This window comes from Natator depressus, chromosome 9 (genome assembly GCF_965152275.1).
Source record: "Natator depressus isolate rNatDep1 chromosome 9, rNatDep2.hap1, whole genome shotgun sequence".
In the NCBI taxonomy this organism is placed as follows: Eukaryota; Metazoa; Chordata; order Testudines; family Cheloniidae; genus Natator; species Natator depressus.
This window is the reverse complement of record NC_134242.1, coordinates 28,367,944-28,387,333: the sequence shown is the minus strand read 5'-3', so window position 1 is coordinate 28,387,333 and position 19,390 is coordinate 28,367,944. Positions and strand designations below refer to the sequence as shown.

Sequence of the window (19,390 nt, the reverse complement as noted above, 5' to 3'; positions counted from 1 at the left end):
GGCCACAGTTCACTGTTCCCAGCCAATGGGAGCTGCGGGAAGCGGCAGCCAGGCCCATGCCACTGGAAGCTGTGGGCGGCTGCGAAAATGTAAACAAACTGTCTGGTGGCCACCAGCGGATTACCCTGATGGGCTGTGTGTGGCCCGAGGGCTGCAGGTTGCCCACCACTGCTCTACAAGCACCTTTCTTTACAGCTGCCTGATCATTATGGTAATTCTGATCCACAGTAGGGTCATCCTTTTCATAGGAACCTTTCCCAGCATATTTTTCTGATCGCTAGTCTCCTAAATTTGGCAGATACAAGTATCTGATGTTTTAAATTTGCCATTTGGCAGCTGGCTGATACTTAATGCCTCTCCTCCCTATAGGAAATATTCCTATTTTATTTTCCTTAGTTTCTTGCCACTGAGGAAATGACACACTCCCACAGACACTATATTAGCACCAGGTCCCATCCACAGTACAAGACATCGCCATGTTGTATGTTTTCTCTCTATGTTCATTATAAAAGGAGGCAAATTATAAATTTGCAACAGAACTCTCTTTTGTGAGGTGAACAAGAAATCCTTTATCCGCAGATCTCAGCACATGCACACTGATTTGAAGCCAATATAAACAAAAGGTGCCTGAACAAAATTTGATACATCACTAATAGCAGATACTCGTGTCCAAACACTACAGGTTCCATGGACATCCATAGCAAAATTGCCATGGATTTTAATAGGAGAAGCATCATCTCATTAAGGCAATTTTCAGAAGTGGAAGATTTAACTACTCTGATTATTATTAGAATTCCAAGATTGTTTCTTTGTATGTCACAACAGCACTCTTCTTCAGCACATGTATAGAGAAGAGAGAGGCCAGAACAAAAACCCTGCCTTTAAATCCCACCCAGTCTTTGGGGAGTGTTTGAAACCTGCTCTCAGATCTAAATCTGGCTTTTGTAAAAGGCCTCCATGAAATGCGACAAACCAAAGCCCTACATACAAATTCCCAGAATTCTTGGGTGTACAAAACCCAGTTCTCAATGTGAATTTTGCACCTTGAACCTGTTTTATCCCACTGGGAGCAGTTACAATCCCATGATATAAAAAACTGCCATTTTAACCATTAATATGGCTTGTTGCTACTTTCACAGAAACAAATAGTCACTTTATCAATCTATTTTTCAAAACATTTTCAAATGCAGCTTTTGGAAAATTCATAAAAATGTGAAAGAACTAAATGGAAGTCAAGATGTTTTAAAATATCTCTCCTCCTTGGGAAAAATAATTTATTGCGTAATGTAGAGTGAAACGAGAGTTGAAGAAATTGTTGGGAATACCACACTGTTCAACTCTGAACTACAGAGGGAGATATGGTAATCCATTGTTTGTCTGCGTGCTGAACATCTGTTCTCAACTAACGATATACAAACAAATATTTACCATCCCTTAGGAATACTTTCCATAGTTTTATTGTCAACATGCCATATTATGAAGAAATGGGAAAGCCACACATTCCAAAGGAAAGTCTGTAACTTTTCATAATGCAAACATTCAGAGCTGCATTTTAGTGTTGACAGACTTTATGCAACCCCCACTGAAGTCAGAGGGACTTGGATGGATCCCAATCTGCACAGGAAATGCAAACTGAAATCACAGAAGTGCTGTATGTGACTCCAGGGTAATTCATGCACCTCCTGCTATAGTACTGTTGACATTTGCAATCTGCATTTTACAGGATCTAATTCTGATTTCACTTATACCACTTTTACTGTGTTGCTCTGGATTTATACTTGTGTAAGTGGGAAGAAAATGATGTCGTCATAATTTCCATGTATACATCCACTGTTGCCTAAACCTCACCATCATTTTATTTCATATTTCTAGTTTATTCTCACAGATTCAAGTACACATTTCTGTTAAATACAGTAATCCCTGGATCCTGTTGTGCCCTTAGTTTTCAGACTCCAGATACATTTCATAATTAGAGCTCTGAGTACAGACTACTTATTGATATGCTACATGAACAAAGTGTAGACATTTGCAGATCGTTAGACGATGACAGCATAAACTCTGTTACTGATTCTAAAAGAGGAACAACAGTTACAAATAATTTAAAACTTCTAAAATGAGGCCCTCATGAGTTAACTCAGATTTCTAAGGAAAGCTTTAAATGTCTGGAATAACTTATTATTCCGCAATTGTCCTTCCTTATAGAATACCATTTCTAAAGCTGCAGTTGAAGAGCTGGCTTCATTGTATCACACAAAATATACCTTTGGTGCATCTGCTTCAACAATCTGTAAGTATTAACCTAAATATCATAAGTAACTGTAGTAAAAATTATTTATCTAGACAGTGGGAGGAAATTATGTATTATGACCCAAAAAACCCCATAAGATGAGCCCTGCCCATACACACCCTACTTACTTCCCTCCTACTGGTGTAGACTGTGATATCTCTACTCTTGTTGCGTGGTACTTTTCTTCGCAAGTAGTCCCATTAACCTCACTGTCCTGAAGGTGTGGATGCAACACATCTGGTTCTGCAAATGTGCAAACATGCACCTGGGGGTACGAATGAGATTCACACAATAACTATGTAGCGCCCAAATACTAAGGTGATGGGCACACTAGGAGTTCCTAAAACAAACAGCTAAAATTAGATTAAAACATGAGACAACTGGGCTCGTTCAGCCTGTGAGTTTCTTGATGTCCAGGGCCTACAAGGGGCGACAATAGTATGTGAAACCTTTTTGACCAGAATTTGCCTTCACGGCTCTAGGCAGCAGACTGTTACTTTCTGTTACTGTGTGGTGATTTTAAAAATATAAAAATTCCAGCCTCACTCTAACACTCTCCTGAAACCCAGCTGTTGTGTTATGTCCTTTGCGACGTTATAAAGCTGACCTCGTGTCTCCAAACCCAGTTTTCCAGAGTTTTATAGCTCAGCTGTTTTGGCTCCTAATTCCTCAGGCTATCGCCTGCTTGAAATTCAGCATTGTAGGACTGAACAATCTGGAAGCCAATTTTTTTTTTGTCTTAAATATAATGGCTGCAATTGTTTGTCAGTGTTTAAAAGAACTATTGAGAAAAATGCTTTTGGGGATTCCTAGCAATTTTGAGGACCACCTCAATTTTGAGGATAAAAAATATTAGTACCCCATTCTCTCCTTACAAGGAACAACCTAGAGAGTATACTCAGAATTCTCTCGTTGAGAAGGAAAGGAGCAAAGCTTATTTCAACAACTAAAAAGCAGAGTTCATATCCCCAGCTTTGTGGACCTCCAAAGATCTGTGTAGATCTCAGGGAGATACTCCAGAGACAGGAGATTCAATGTGATAGATCCTTGCTCCTGCAGATACCATGCTTCCAGTCCTCTCCTCAGGCAAAAGATACCCCTCCCACCCCTTCTCAGGAGGGATCTCTACAGTGAGCGGGGAGCAGCACTGCAAAATAACTCAGACTCTGTATTCTGATCAGGATTGTTTCTTCTATATTTTTAGAAGGGGGACATGGTTATATTCTTCTTTTTACAGCTACAGGTTTCCATTTTCCAGGCTATTAAAGTGCTGGGCAAGCTCTATTCCATATTCTGGATGCAAACAAATGGTTCATTGACTCTCACTGCTTTTTCCTCTGCCCTTCCTATATTTTTAGCTATGTAGTATGGTAGTTATAGTTATAATAAATCCCACTGATTACCAGTGACTTGTCCCTTTCTAGTAAAGTTTTCTTCTCTCCCAATGCAGATCCTGCTGCTGGTGGCTCTGATGACTGGGCTTATAATGAGGGTATCAAGTACTCCTTCACCTTTGAGCTCCGTGATACGGGTAGATATGGATTTGCACTCCCTGAATCTCAGATAAAGCCAACCTCTGAAGAGACTCTGAAAGCTGTTAAATATATTGCCAATTACGTCCTTGACCATTTATATTAAAATGGTACTGCAAAATTATTCAAGAAAGCTTGTTTCAAATATACTATCCCCTTTGTTCTCTTTCCCTGGTGGCTGATGATTTCTGCTTTACAGGATGCTGTTAGTTCTCCTTTACACTTGAGCTCTAGAGCCAATGAAAATATCTCGGGATTTTTCTATTAATCACAAATAAAAATGACAATGACTCACCTACTGTTTGAATATTGATAGAACATCTGTTACTCCAGTGCCTGGATTGAATGGATGAAGAAGCCACCAGTGTCTATTTTGACTGTTCAGCCAGTTAACAAGTTTTTTAAAGGCCCTTTAATGATCACTAAACCAAATTCAATCATGGGGCATTGACTTCAGTGGAGCTGCATGATAGATCTAGGGGCAGAAGCTGGACCTCTCTTACTAGGCTAATATTAATCAGAAGCTTTAATAGCAGCTAGCTCCTAGGTGAAACAAGAGTGAGGGCAAATGGGAGCCCAACAATAATGGAGTTGGGGGAAAACCTAATAATGACTATATCTAATCCATCCCTATATCAGAGGCAGACAGATCAAAAATCAGACAATGAGGATGGAGGTAGGGGTCCTGTCCTGAAAACTAAATTTAACAGGTTAGCATTTGAACTGAAAATTAAATATAGTAAAGAAAATATGAAAAATAATAACATAGGAATGAACTGATAAACTTCACCGATCATTACAAATTCTACACACACTTATATAGAAAATGGCTCCATTGATTACTCAGGCTTTGTTCCAACAGGTTTAAATTAGTTAAAGCAATATGGGCAGTAGTTAAGAAGTCAGTCTGATAAGTAACTAATTTCATATGTTGTATATGATCCATCAGGTAGGTATGCTCATGTCTTTATATTTCTGCATGTATAGAATGTAATCCTTGAATCAAACAATCAAAACCACAAACATAAATCCTGAGCTGCTAGCTTCATTTTGTGACTGAGAACCAAATGCACAGACATGCAGGAACACCTGCACTCTCAGCAAAACTTTAATAGATAAACAGCAGAAATGAACAAAACCAAACAAAATGCCAGTGGAGCAAATTCTGTATGGATTCTCTCTGCATGCAAGACAGATGTCTGGTGGAACTTGAGGAACTACTTAAAATGTGTATGGATTGGTATACTGAGAAAGGCAATTAAACCCTCTTTCTGAGCCATGACCTTTAAGTCCCAGAAGCTGTCCATCTGAATAGATGTGCTGTTTTTCCAACTAGTATAGGCTAGTGTCATTAGTGTTATTAGCATCTCAGTTATTTGAAGAGTAGGAAGGTTCAAATAATAATAAAACCATCTCCAATGAAGCTCTAAGAGAAAGTCAGTTGCTTGCTGAGCAATAAGAAGGGGGAATATAAAATGTGACAGACAGTATTTGCTATGCAGAGAACAAGCAGAAACATGAAGTTTATGTTGCTTTTAGCCTTGATTGCAGCAACTCATGTTGTTCCTCACATTCATCGCTTTGACAGGTAGAAAGCTCTCTGAGGATCATTGGCAGAAATTGTATCAATGATCACATTAGTTTAATATTATGTACACATTGTAGCACAGAAGAGCTGTACCAGACAAATGAGAGGACCCCTACTTCAAATGGACTAATAGGCAAAGAAAGGGGCTGGAACCGAACAGGACTGTACAATGTAAAGTTATGACTGTGACTGGTTACTGATGTCTTTTGAAGTGAGAAAATGTTTCATGGGAATCCTCAGAATGACAAACAAGTGAACTTCATGAAGGACTTGGCCAGCATCGTACAGCTGAGACATTTTTACACAGAGTGCCATATATTTAACTCTTCACTTTAATTTTTTTTAGCTTCTTGCAATGGTCTCAAATCTCAGATATGCAGGTGTAACTCACCATATACTGTACACACCTCATTATAATATGAGGCCAAATTCAGAAGTGGTACCTAAAGTGGCATTGCTAGATTCTCTCTTACACCTACACTGAAGTACAAAGGAGTATAAGCAGCAGGTGGAAGAAGGTATAAGAAAGTGTGTGTTAAAGAATCCTCATCCAGACCTTAATATACACCTTCTCCCAGCTCCTGGGCATTTAAGTTATGCTAATTTAGACTTCTTTATGCATTGGTAGAGCAGATGTAAGTAGGTCTAAGGGAATCTATGGATTATGCTACATTAGACATCATCTAACAGTTTTGCCCACAAAATCTGCTAATGCTCATGTATACATCCAGTAGCTGATTATTTTTATAAAATATAGAGTAACACACACCTGTTATCTTGGGATTACAATGGAGCCTTGTGTACCATGGTGCAGTCTCTGTATAACAAAGGGTTTACAACAACCCCTAACAATAAAGGATATCACTGGCAGAGCAATTATAGGATACGTTGGAAAGGAAGGGATTGATCTGCTGTAATTTTTAGTATGGTTGAATATGTGGTCTATTTTTTCTGGTTTCCTGAGCTGACAAGCTACATTTAGTATCTATGTATCATAAATGTTTCATTTTTATTACTATTTGGTGGTGTCAATATTATTTTGAGCCATTGTCATATCTGACATCTTATTGGTGTTGTAAGATGAACACAAACATTTTCCTGCTCATTCTCCGGATTAGCAATATATGCGGAAAAGCCTGAAAAAGGCATATTAAGTTTTAGCACTGTAAAATCTATGTTCAGCATCTCATAAATAATTTGTACTAATTTCCATAATACTGCACTATAGTGAGAGAAGCTTCTCAGCAGTACATTGGACATTCTCCAGAATAGATTATTTCATGACTTCCCCAAAATGTAATAATCCTTGGCTCATGTTCTGATCCATCTAGATATTGAATGGAATGAAAGCCACAAACCATCTTCCTGAGAAAGATTTAACACATCCTTAACTCAAGAGAAGCATTTCAAACAATGTATTAATAAAGGAATTGAATTCTATATAGCTATAAACACAATTTATGATAGCTTTGTGGTGAGAGAAAATAAGAGAGGAAGGATAGTTCAGTGATTAGGGCATTAGCTAGAGACTTGGGAGACCCAAGTTCAATTCTGTGCTCTACTTTCCTGTGTCACCTTGGAAAGTCACCCAGAGTCTTAGTTTGCCTCAGTTTCCATTGGTAAAATTGAGATAATAGTTACTCCATACCCCACAGTGGTGTTCTGAGGATAAATACATTAAAGATTGTCAGGTAATCCAGTAACTGGAGTGATATAGATATGTAACCCCAGTTTAGAGACAGAAAAAAGTATGTTTGTCACTGAAAAAAAAGAAAAACAAGACAATTTTGTTGAATTATCAGAGAAGCTGATAAAGATTGTGTCAGCCTAGGGTAATGTGAAAAGTACCACAGTACAAATCAGGGGAAGTCCAAGACTTCTAAACTAATGACGGCACTTCTTTAAAACTAAAAAATAATTTGTGAGCACATTTAGTGTTTGTGGAAGTGGCCAGATCAACAGCCTTGAGACAAGAGTCCTGCTTTTATCCCTACAACAGGTACAGCAGTGACAATGCCTTGCCAATGTGCCTCTGTCCTGTTCTAGAAAAGCCTCATCAAAAGGTACTGAGAAGGTATTTTCAATCCTTTCTCTCTCTTCTGAGGCTGCCAACAAGGGGGCCAATTAATACCTGATTTCTGTGATGTGGGCACTTGTCCACCAGAAATTGAACTGAAGTGATTAAATTTATTTCCCACAAGCAAGCAGAACAACCAGATATAACAATTTTGGTCACTACTCACATGGACTTAACTTGAAAGACCAGATATGCCAAATTCACCCACAATCTACATGTTGTTCATCACATCCGATGAAGTGTGCTGTAGCTCACGAAAGCTTATGCTCAAATAAATTGGTTAGTCTCTAAGGTGCCACAAGTACTCCTTTTCTTTTTGCGAATACAGACTAACACGGCTGTTACTCTGAAACCTACATGTGAAAGACTCTATGAGCCAAATTCACCCATGGTATAAGTGGGCAGAACTCCATTAACATCAAGGGAATTGCATCCACTCACATCAGAGATGAATTTGTCCCTATGAGCCAAATATAGACCCTAAAGGATACACAGCATTTGCAGATCTGAGTGTACTAACAATATTGTATTTAAATAAATGCTTTCCTAAGGCTTCTGAAGAATGAGAAAATAAATGAGGTTTTCTGAAAGTAGGATGTAAATACCTTTATAAATGTGTGTTCACAATTCAAAAAATAAAATCAGGCATTGTCTAGAGTTGTGGCAACACTGTCCCAACAGTTTTCCATTACAACTGTACATACTCACCCGGCCAATTGCACTATGTAAGCACTAAAATGAGACACTCCTCATTTCCGTGTGCAGCTCGATTTCCATCATCTGGATTCAGCTCATGATGAAGTTGCTAATGTGGAAGTGGATTTCCGGCTCAATCCAGATATGTCCAGACTCTCCTGGAGCAGAATGAAATACCAGTAGTTCATGTGTATTGAAGAGTAAGGGGAGACCATGTGCTTTGTGGTCTCTTCCAACAGAAATCTCTTAGCTAGTAATCAATTAGGTTAGTGTGTTGGTAACTGTCTACAGATTTTTAGTTGAGCAGTTTCTAATACTGACACCAGAAAATAGACAGTATGACAGTAGGAGGATGGACCACTTGGATGAGATATTACAATACTATCGGGAGGCACCCTGTGGTGCTTGCACGATGTAGGTGGTCAGGTGTGGCTCCGTCTCTAGAAGGAGTAAATAACAAAGCTCTGAGGAAAAGGGAGCTTCGTTTTGCAAGGGTCTGTGTGAATAGTCGCACAGTTTAAGGAAATATATAAGGTGTTTCTGATGTGCCAAAGGACAGAAAGACATAGGCTTTTTAGAGGTATATGCACAGTATCAATGAGGCACAGACAAGTTGTATTTTAAATCTCAGGATTTAAAAGAAATGAGGGGGGGGAAATGACCATTCTGCATAGCAGGTGCAAGTTTTGCTACCTTGTCTTCCAAGAGCATGGTTCATGTCACTCTTCTCTCTTAATCTTTCCTTACTTCCCGCTCATCTGTCTCTCTCACTAGAGCTTGTCAGAAAATGATGGGGGACTTCCATGAACATTTCAATTTTGTTAAAACAAATGTTTTGACAAAAAGTCAAATTTTTCCATGGAAAGCAGATGCTTTTTGTGAAAAACCGTATCATTGAAAACCAAATTTTCCATTGAAAAACAATTTCAATAGAAATTTTTTGAGCAGCCCTACCTCTTATCAAAACTTCCCAATGATCTTTATAAAAATTTGACATGCACCTGCAATTGACTTGGGTTTAAGGCCCCCATCACCTAACCAAATGTATAAACATTCCTATTCCCAATTACATCAGATGCTCAATTTGCTCCTCTGATCCGTGCACATTCCATTACGGTTCACTGTTCACTTTGAATGCATTCTTGAAAAATTAGGCCTCTGTGACTGATAACGTGTGGTGCCTCTCTGCCTAGCTGGATTCTGCTCACTAAGGGCCATATTAGGTTAGTCTACCCAAAGTACCCCTATTGATATCAATGGGAATCCTGCAAAACAGACAAGTCATTTGCTATAGAGGATAATTAGGTAAAATTACATCTGGGCAGTGTATCACAGAAACACTAATTTCTCCATCATCTCCAGCCTTACATGAATTCCTGTAGCATGTATCCTGGTCATGCTAGTACTGTTCTACAGCACGATTTTAGTATTCATCATGCCTTAGTTATACAAAATTAATAAAACTGAGTGCCAGAATGTACATAATGCCTATAAAGCTACTCACCTACTTGGGGGATGAATGGAGACATGCATGTGCTCTCTGACTTTCTTCTCTGGCACAATATCCCTCTGTTGCCATGTTTCTGTAAACAAGCGGTAGATATGACAGTTTCCTTTGACCAACAAATATATTTTTTCTGTCAAAACAAATTCTGTTCCCTAATCTCCAAGAGTTACACTGCTATTCCTTCAGAGTGCTACCCTGGACTGAGCAGGGATCCTCCCTTTTAAGGACTCACCCATCTCCAGGCTTGACAGGTCTCACGGGTGCACTGGGCTGGGGCTGATTATGCTAGAGAAGCACTGCAACACCTTGACGGGGGTGGGGATTTGCCTCACTGCGCAGGGATAATATTCAAACTTATCTCTGCTCTTTACCCTTATTTAAATACATTTCAGGGTCTGATAATTTCTGCACAGACTGCTAATATGGCTAAGCATCATCCTAAACTGGCCTCTCGTATCCATGTTGGAACAGCTTTTGAACAGCGCCCTATGTACCTTCTCAGGGTATAGAGGCTTTGTCTGATTTAAAACACTTTTATAATAGCTTTTGTGTTGAGACACATGTCACTAACTGAATGAAAAGGTAAATAAAAGCCAATTTTTTTCAATCAACCAACCATTAAATGATGCCATGCTACCCCAAAGTATTTCTGAGCTGGAGGAATGATAGCTTGGACATATGACAGTGAAGGAGTGAAAATTGAGAGAAAATGGCAGGGACAGGAACATGAAGCATTTCCCTCTTTCCCCCCTTCAAAGTTAATGGACAAATCTGACCAGGTCCTGGAACCCAAAACCTCCTTTAAAGTATTTTACAGCTATACCTAGAATTGAGTGGTTATAGCCTTTTCACGGAGCTGAATTTGCATGTTGGACCAAAAAATACTTTACTATAAGTTCTAACATTACTATCTATAGGAGGCTTCTTAGAAAAATTAACATGTTTCAAATGAATTAATTGGAGTTTTTTGTACAGTCTGTAAATATAAAAGAGCACAGAGTGCATGGAATTACTTTACTGCTCATAAAGAGTATTGTGTGTTAGCAGGGCCAGTGTCACGAGAACAGGAAGATGGGCCACAGTGCAGGTTTTTATTGTGGGCCCCTCTTTCAAATTTTAATGAGTGTAACATTTACTTATACACATCAAACACACCATGCAGGGAGGGCTTGGAGCTAAAAGTCCAGACTCTCTGGTCAGATGTGAACAACTGGAGAAACCCCCCACCTCCAACTGGCAACTGAGGGAGAGGGGCAGTGAGCTGAGACACAACCCAGAAAACACATAGCCCCCCCCACAGGCCCATGGGGGGCAGAGGATAAAGCAGTGGTGGAGATGGAGTTTGGGGGCAGAAGCGGATGGAGGCCAGGGTGGGGGGTATGAGAGGATATGGATACCAGGATGTCACCCAGCTGTGGGATGGGAGGTATATTGGGCTGCCATTTGATACTTACCCGAGAACATGACGCCAACTGTTACCTCCTGGCTCCTGTCCCATGGGATTGGCTGGGCTCAACTACCCATTTGAGGTGTTGTGGCTTTAGGGAGGGCCAACCAGGCCAAATTTGAGAGAGTGGCACTAAGACCAATGAGTACGGCTACGTTGATGTCACGGAATCCCTGACTTCCAGAGACCTGCCTGACATTCTCTGCTTCAGCCCCAAGGGCTACTGGACTCTGGAGCTGGCAGCCAGCGGGGCCCTGGCAGGGTTCCAGCAACAGGCCACAGCAGCAACAGGTGACAGGGGGCCCCCTGCAAGGTTCCAGTGACAGATGACAAACTCCGGAGGGGGCCCTCCTCAGGGTTCCAGCGATGGGCGACCAAAGTGGCGCTGTGAGGAATGGAGAGGGGCCTAAAGGCAATACAGAGACTGGGCTGGCTAGCCTGCAATTCCTGGGGGTGCTCAAATGAAACTTTCTCCACCCAATGTCCTGACAATCCATGTTACAAGGGGTGTTTCCCATGGATCACCAGCCAATGCAATAAAGACAGGCCATGATCCCTTCCTGCATCACATTTCTGTCAGCAGCATTCAGGGGAGATCTAGCTCTCCAAACTTTGCAGAGGTTTTGAAGTAAATGTTCCTCCCTTTTGCCTTTGCCCCAGGGAGGGAAACATAGGGGCCATATGTGTAAAGTCAATACCTCAACATTAATTTTTCTTTAACCTGAAACCACATTTTGTGCATTACAGTATCTCGTATATTGTGAAGTACAGAGATGGAAATAATGAAGGATCCAAAGGAGCAAGGCTCCAGCCATCTATTTGTGTCCCTGTAATCAACTTCAAAATGAAATCTAATCTTCTCTGTCTGAAGAAAGACTCCTAAGACATTTGTTCAGCTTCCCAGCAGAGAACACACTGATGTTCTGAAGTACCTTGTACATCACACCCAGCTCCCACTCAGTGTAAAACAGAATGATACTTCTTTCTTTAAAAAAAATCAAACCTCTTATGGTTTTATTTCTCACACAAACCAATATCAAACTACAGCATTTTCCAATAATTCTTTGGAGAGAAAACTGAACAGTAAAAGTGCATGGAGTCTTGAGAACAAAACTACTTTCTTATGTGGCCTTATGCTCTCAGATACAACAATGATGAGCAAAACGCAACAATTAAACATACTGTATACCTCTGGTTTAAGACACAGGGATGAAATTGGCCACATAATTCATGTTTAAAAGAGATGAACAGGTGCAATTCAAAACCCCACTATAATTTGTATATTAAAAAGAAAAAAAAAGCCATTGGCCAACTTCCATTAGCCCAGTGGCAGTCAAATTAGGCTAGACCTGAAACACATGATTAATCCATTTGTTCTTTGTCATAGGGGTGAAACAGAGCCTGCAAATGACAGATCTTCTCTGAGGCATTTACCACTGCTCTCCCCTTTTCAACTAAACTAGGGCTTATATGATTAATGAGATCAAGAAAACAAGAAGTTGTTCCAAAAGTTATGGAGGCACATTTTTGCTGGCTTAATAAAGCTCAGATCTTTTCAGTGACTCAAAGTGAAAACATTTAATTTTTCTAAAATGAATCTTTCCCTCTCTCTCTTTCTAAACTCAGAATGAAGTTGCAAAGGAAGCAGCGGATGCTTTATCAAGTCTCTATGGCACAAAATATAAATATGGACAAATAGCCCAGATAATCTGTATGTTGTTTTCTATTTTTCTTTAGTTGTACAGTACTAAATTGAGATTTTACTTCGAATAACAAACTTACACCCTAAATATCTACTTACAGTATAAATTTATCCATCAGCAAATCTCACAATATAGTGAGATGAATCTTTACTCTATGTTATTGTCATTCATTTGTATTAAGGCAACATCCTGAGGTCCCCCTCAAGCTAGTAAAGGACAGTCCCTAGCCTGAGAGCTTCCAAACCAATGCCCTAATTCTGCTAACACTTGAAGAACTCTGTGCATGCGAACAATCCCACTAAAATCAATGGAATAACTTATATGTATAAAGTTAACTGTGTCCACTAAGTGTTTGCTGGATCAGGGTCACCCTTATTCTAGTTGAATAGTGCCTTCTTCCACAAGCAGTCCCATTGAAATCAGTGTGAAATATGCTACTCGTGGAACAAAGTATTAGAGGCCCCAAATAAAGGCAAGGTGGAGGGCTAAATCCTGTAGCCCTGACATGGCACTTACTCATGCAAAGCTGAAGATATTGGGAATTTTGCCTGAGTATTTACTTCTTGACATCATGTAGCTAGAATTTTATTCCCCAATAAATATATGTCCATATCTCCTGACCTGTACTAATGAAGAGTTAGATGCACATCTCAACTTTTTATACTTGAATTTCACTGTTTTTTTAAATAAAAGTAATGACCAAGGAGCATTTCATACCTGTAACTGAAAAGTTCGTGAAAAATATGTTACCTTTAAAACATTAAGCTATTGTGTAGCTAGAAGTGGTCAAATGCTGAAATGTTATTCATTTCAAATCTCCAAAACCCAGTGTGGATTAAGAGCCGACATGTTTTTTAAGACAATTTACCCTATACATGCCAGATTTCATAGTCCATGTGATGTCAGAGTGCTTATAATAGAAATGCCAGATACAGTTTTCAGAGGCCTGAACAATGGTGTGCTGCACAAATTCTAGGTTATTGTACACACAAACCAGATAGTTGTACATGCAGCCCCAGTAGCATGTACCCATTTATACAGGTGTTTGAAGGTTTGTTCAACAGAGTTTAAAACTGTCGATGTCACTAATAAGCTTCAAGAGCATTCTGAAGGTTGCAAAGTCAAGCACTCAAAAAATAGGAATTGTCTGTGCAACCTAATTCTGCATCTCCTAAATTCTGAATGCTTGACTTTGAAACCTCATTAATATTTTTAATATAGTTCATGTGTTATTTCCTAGGTTTTTAAAAAAGCAAACAAACAGATATTCAATCATCTGCCATCCTATGGAAACCACAAGGTCCTCAGTCGGGTTGAAACCTTTAGATCCATAGCACATATCTCTGCCTCTTGAGCTAATAGAGTAACTGATAGCAGTTGTAGGTTGTCTTCTTTTATGTGAACTAATCACTAGAAGCGAATGAGACTCAGTGAGTTTCACAGATATTTGCTAACAGCAGAGCAAAGGTGAGACTCAGGAATCTTGAGGTCCATTCCAGTCTCTGGAAGGCAGTGTGTTCTAGTGGGCATGAACCTTTCTGCCCATTACTCTAAAGTTTGACCCCCATCTGCCTCATCTCCTCCAACTTGTCTTGGTCATAGACTTGTCTTTTCCCCACCCCTGTATCCTCATCCCATTCTCCTCACCTAGCCAGTCCGAATCACCACACCTTAGGCTTCCCAGCCCAGTCCTACTCTCAGCTCTCTAGGAACCTTGACTCAGTCATAGAATCATAGAACCATAGAATATGAGAGTTGGAAGGGACCTCAGGAGATCATCTTGTCCAACCCCCTGCTCAAAGCAGGACCAATTCTCAATTTTTGCCCCAGATCCCTAAATGGCCCCCTCAAGGACTGAACTCAAAACCCTGGGTTTAGCAGGCCAATGCTCAAACCACTGAGTTATCCCTCCCTGCAGGTAGTCCCAGTCTACCCTCCCAATTTGCAGTCAAAGTATCGCTGCACCAACTCCCAGCCTCCTTGCCCAGACATTCATCCTCTAATTCATGGCTCTACCCACAAAGTCCCTTGTAAATTATTATAGTTTCATTTTCTGTCAAAAGTTTTTTCCCCAGTATGTACACAAGACACCTATTACACCTGCACTTCTGACGATCTCAGACTTTACAAACATTAATGAAATAATCCTCTGAAAACCACTGTGAAGTAGGTGAATGTTATTACCCCCATTTTAAAATGGTGGAAATGAAACACAAAAAGATTAAGTGGCTTCCCCAAGGTCACACAATGAATTTGTGGAACAGATGGAAAGAGAACCCAGATTTCCTGACTCCTAGTCCTGGGCTTAACCATCAGAACTTCCTCTCTAATCATTTGCTTTGTGATATTTCTCTTTCACATAATCTTTGCTATCTCTATTTTACGGACCCTGCTGCTGGTTCATCTGTAGACTAGTCTTATGATCAGAGCATTAAGTATGCCTATGCCTTTGAGTTCCATGGCAAGGGGAAATATGGTTTTCTCCTCCTTGAATCTCAAATAAAGTCAACCTGTAAAGAAACTATGCAGGCAGACAAGTATATTGCCAATTATATCCTTAGCTATGTTTTATGAAAGCTTTCTATTATTATGAATTAATGAAATATACTAAAGATATTTGCTTTTCTTGCCATTAAAATTTTCTTTCTTTCTGAAACTACTGTATCTCAAATACAATAGCAGGTTAAAAAACAGTATCCTTTACTTGATTTTTATGGCTTCTTTTACATTTTATACCAGCAGAAAGAGATAACTAGAGAGTACATATCAAGTGCTGAAAGTTTAGTGCTTCATATATTCCAGTTCCAGTACATCTCAAATCAGAAACCTGAGGCATTTATGCTATCATTTTTTCTTTTAAAATATTCATGTACATAACACTCGACACCAGCTTTTCTATACGTTCTGGGTCTGCTTCTCTTCTCTGATCAGTTTTATGACAGCTTAATCCCATTGTAAAGTTACTCTTGATTTGTCCTAGTGTACTGAGGTGGGAGGCAGACCCCACTCCAAACCCAAACTAGAAACAGAGGAAATTAAAAATAGTAATAAGTTATAACATTTAATTGTATTTTCTTTTCCCTTTTTGTTTTCATGCTGCTTCTGCCAATTCTTCAGTATTTTTTAAAATGTGACCATTAAATGATTACATAAATTGTCTGAATAGTAACCGTGCTATTTTATACCGATTTCAAACAGCTATTCTTATGTTTATTCTCCTAAAAATGGAAATACTGTTCATGGAGCTGAAAGTTGCCTTTAAAAATCCTAAACAGAACATTTCCAATTCTAATAGAGCTAGACTTTCTAATGACAAAGATGTTTTATACTTTGCTCTGCTTCTTTGAATGTGCTTCTCTCAATCATGTTTGAAGATTTACAATATAATCCTTATAAATGAAATGTAGCTTTATGTAGTTTAAAAGGAAGACTGGATAGAAAAATGTTTTATGTTTAGCTTTGGTCACCATTATTCCTTTCGCACTTTCCAGTTGTAAGTTGTGCTGTCATGGACAATCGTGGTGGTGACAATACACTCTGCAACAAAAAACTTCTTTTAAAATAATCATTATGTTCAATTTTTCTTACCAATTTTTTGTAAGTCCACACAAAGTGAACTTACATCACATTTCTTTCAAATAAGTCAAACATTAAAGAAAATTCACACTGAGACAGTTAAATAGTTAAAGAGCTAGATTCTGACCTCCCTCGCACTGACGTTAGTCTAGAGTAAATCAGTGGAGCTCTATCTATATACCTGTGCAACATATCAAATTCTTTGGGTCAGATACTTTCTTAATAGTTTTCCAGTCATTTGTACTAAACAGACTCAAAGTACTAATCAAAGCCTTTTTAAAAATTATTATGGGCCAAGTGACAGCTGACTCAGTATGGGTGTGCAGTGAGCAAAGCACTCAGGAGCCTGTCCTTCTCCTAGCACTTGTACACAGGAGTCAGCCACAACAGAACTACCTGCATTCTCTGAATGGAAGTCTGAGTCCTCTACTATCGCTAGCACTGATGAGTGCCCTAGAGGATGCAACACAGGTGACTGTTGTCCCCTCCCGCTGCAGAAGGGGATGACTAGTGGCTGGAAATGCACAAGCTACACTTTTTGTAAAAATATAGCAAAGTCCACTAGTTATACATGACAGGTTTCAGAGTAGCAGCCGTGTTAGTCTGTATTTGCAAAAAGAAAAGGAGTACTTGTGGCACCTTAGAGACTAACAAATAAATTGGTTAGTCTCTAAGGTGCCACAAGTACTCCTTTTCTTTTTAGTTATACGTGGTTAATTACTATGATATCTGATGCCCTGATATGCTCCTGGCATCCCCATGCATAAAGCCTCCAGCTATCACCACTCATGTGGGGCACCTTCACTCCCTTCCGAGTGGCTCTGGGTACTGGAAATGATTTATTTACTTTTAAATCCTGGAGCCCTGGCAGACTTTCTTCTAAAAAACAAACATTAAAACTAACAGTCAAGTTATCTGTATCCATTGCCATGTCTCTAACACCAGATACCAGTCAATCTCAGTGTGTTTTAGTGTCAAATGTGTACTTCTCACACAAAACGCTCCAAAGTGTAAGTCGCTTCGAGTGCAGCTGGAAAAAGGATATGTCACTATTCACACAAATGATGAAAAATAGAATGACTAATTCATACGTATCCACGTTCATAAGGAAGAAACACAATGTCGCTGATTCTGATCTCACACCAATTTTATACCTTTTGTTTCAGTGGAGATGTGAGAGCAGATTCAGACCCACTATTACCAGGAATTGTTAAGACCCTTCCAGTAATGTTCTATGAAAGTCCTCATTGATGACCATTTTCATCCAGAGTCTGGATTAGCAGTGGGCAGGCAGATTCCTTCATTCTGCCTGCCCTCTCCTAAGGTAAAACCTCACTGAGCAACATTCAGCCCTAGTGACTTTTTGTTGTGACTTATACTGTTCCTAACAGCTTATCTTTGACATTTCCCCCCAGAGGGATACTGATTCCCTCCCAATAAAAAACCCCAATTACTTTTTCCTAAGTTTATTTTGCTCAGCCTCCCTGCCTCACCTCTATGGGACACAATTCAGGAGCCAGGGATCTATGTCACACGCGCCAAAGAATTTCCCCAATGTGTTAGCTGCAGCCAAATCCTCAGAATACTGTCAGAGCCTGGATTAATTATTACAAGGTCTGGTTCACTTTCTCATCTCCAACATCCCTAAGAAATCTAGGAGTCTTGAAGATTTATTTCCAGAACTGCTGCTAAACACTAGCAAATCTTGTGTAATTCACAGTAGGTCTTCTCCTGGTTATGTCAGGTGAGGGAATTCCTCAGGCAGTTGAATGTAAGGAATGTAAAATGTGCATCATATGCATGGAATGCTACTGCATGATGCTCATCGGAAATATTCTTTTGTTGCTATGGAGCCTCCGTCTGTTTATAAATGTAAAGAAAAATGGGGATTCAGTATTCCTTTGTATGAGAAAGACTTAAAAGAGCTTAACAAGTTTTTTTGGTGGGGGGAGATAAGAGAGAACATAGCATAAGGTTTCTCTACAATCCGTGCTGTACCTCTCATGCTGTTCTTTCTTCCTGAGAGAGAAGAGAGACTGTTTCATCTACAGTTCATGTGAGGAACTGCTAGGTAGAAATAGGTCAGAGTAGATAAACTCAGCAGCTGTTTATACCCATAAATGACAAAATATTACCCATTTTCATAGGCTGTATAACTACATTTGAATGACTGGGACTTGGAACTTAACTCTAATGCCTGAAAAACACTAACAGAAGCTGAGAACTAAAAAGAGACTGATATACTGAAAGCAAGGCAATTAACACAGTTCCCAATCTATTTATGCACCTCCTAGAATGTCCACAGTTTCTACATTTGGAGGATGATAATCCGAGCAATAGTAAGAGCTAATGGCATTATCAGACATAGCTATAACTACATTGTATTTGTGGCCAAAGGCTCAATGTTGCTCTGAACTTAATTCTTTCAGCCATCAGCAGAGAGAATTATGTACACAATAATGCAAAACCCAGGATTCTTTTGAATTGAAAAGCAACATTTTATCAGAGAAATGGATTTCATCCTTACCAAAACAAGTCTGACTACTAGTATGGAAAGTAATCTGGCTAGCATTTTAGATCAATGAAAGAGAGACAGGAAGAAGAATTTAAAGGGAAGTTCATGGATCCCTGATTAAGACCCCAAATACTTACACATGTGCTTAAATTTACTATCATGAGTCACCGCACTGAAGTGAGTTGGACTGTTCACAGTTAAGCACAATAAGTATTTGTAGGATCAGGGCCCAAGGATAGAGAAAGGGTGAATAAAGGGGAGGTAAGAAGGGAAAGTGCTACAGAAATGTTAATTCTTTTATACCGAATCTAGAAATACTGTATGCATATGACTGCTGAATACTTTTTCCTTGGTAAACATTAAAATAGCAGAGATATGGTTGAACAAGGAAAAATGAAATTTACATGGTATAAAACTTTTGAATAGATAAGTAAATACTTTTAAATAACAAATCTAGTAGAG

The 19,390-nt window shown here is 39.3% G+C and overlaps 1 protein-coding gene across 1 annotated transcript in view; it reads left to right on the top strand.

Annotated features, from left to right (window-relative positions):
- The window catches only part of LOC141993416 (carboxypeptidase B-like), a 28,528-nt gene extending 24,603 nt beyond the window's left edge, over positions 1-3,925 (top strand). Inside the window, exons 10-11 of the mRNA XM_074962957.1 lie at positions 2,203-2,287; positions 3,738-3,925. Of these exons, the coding sequence (XP_074819058.1) occupies positions 2,203-2,287; positions 3,738-3,925 (273 nt within the window). The remainder of the gene's footprint in view (positions 1-2,202; positions 2,288-3,737) is intronic.
- Positions 3,926-19,390: the final 15,465 nt, after the last annotated feature.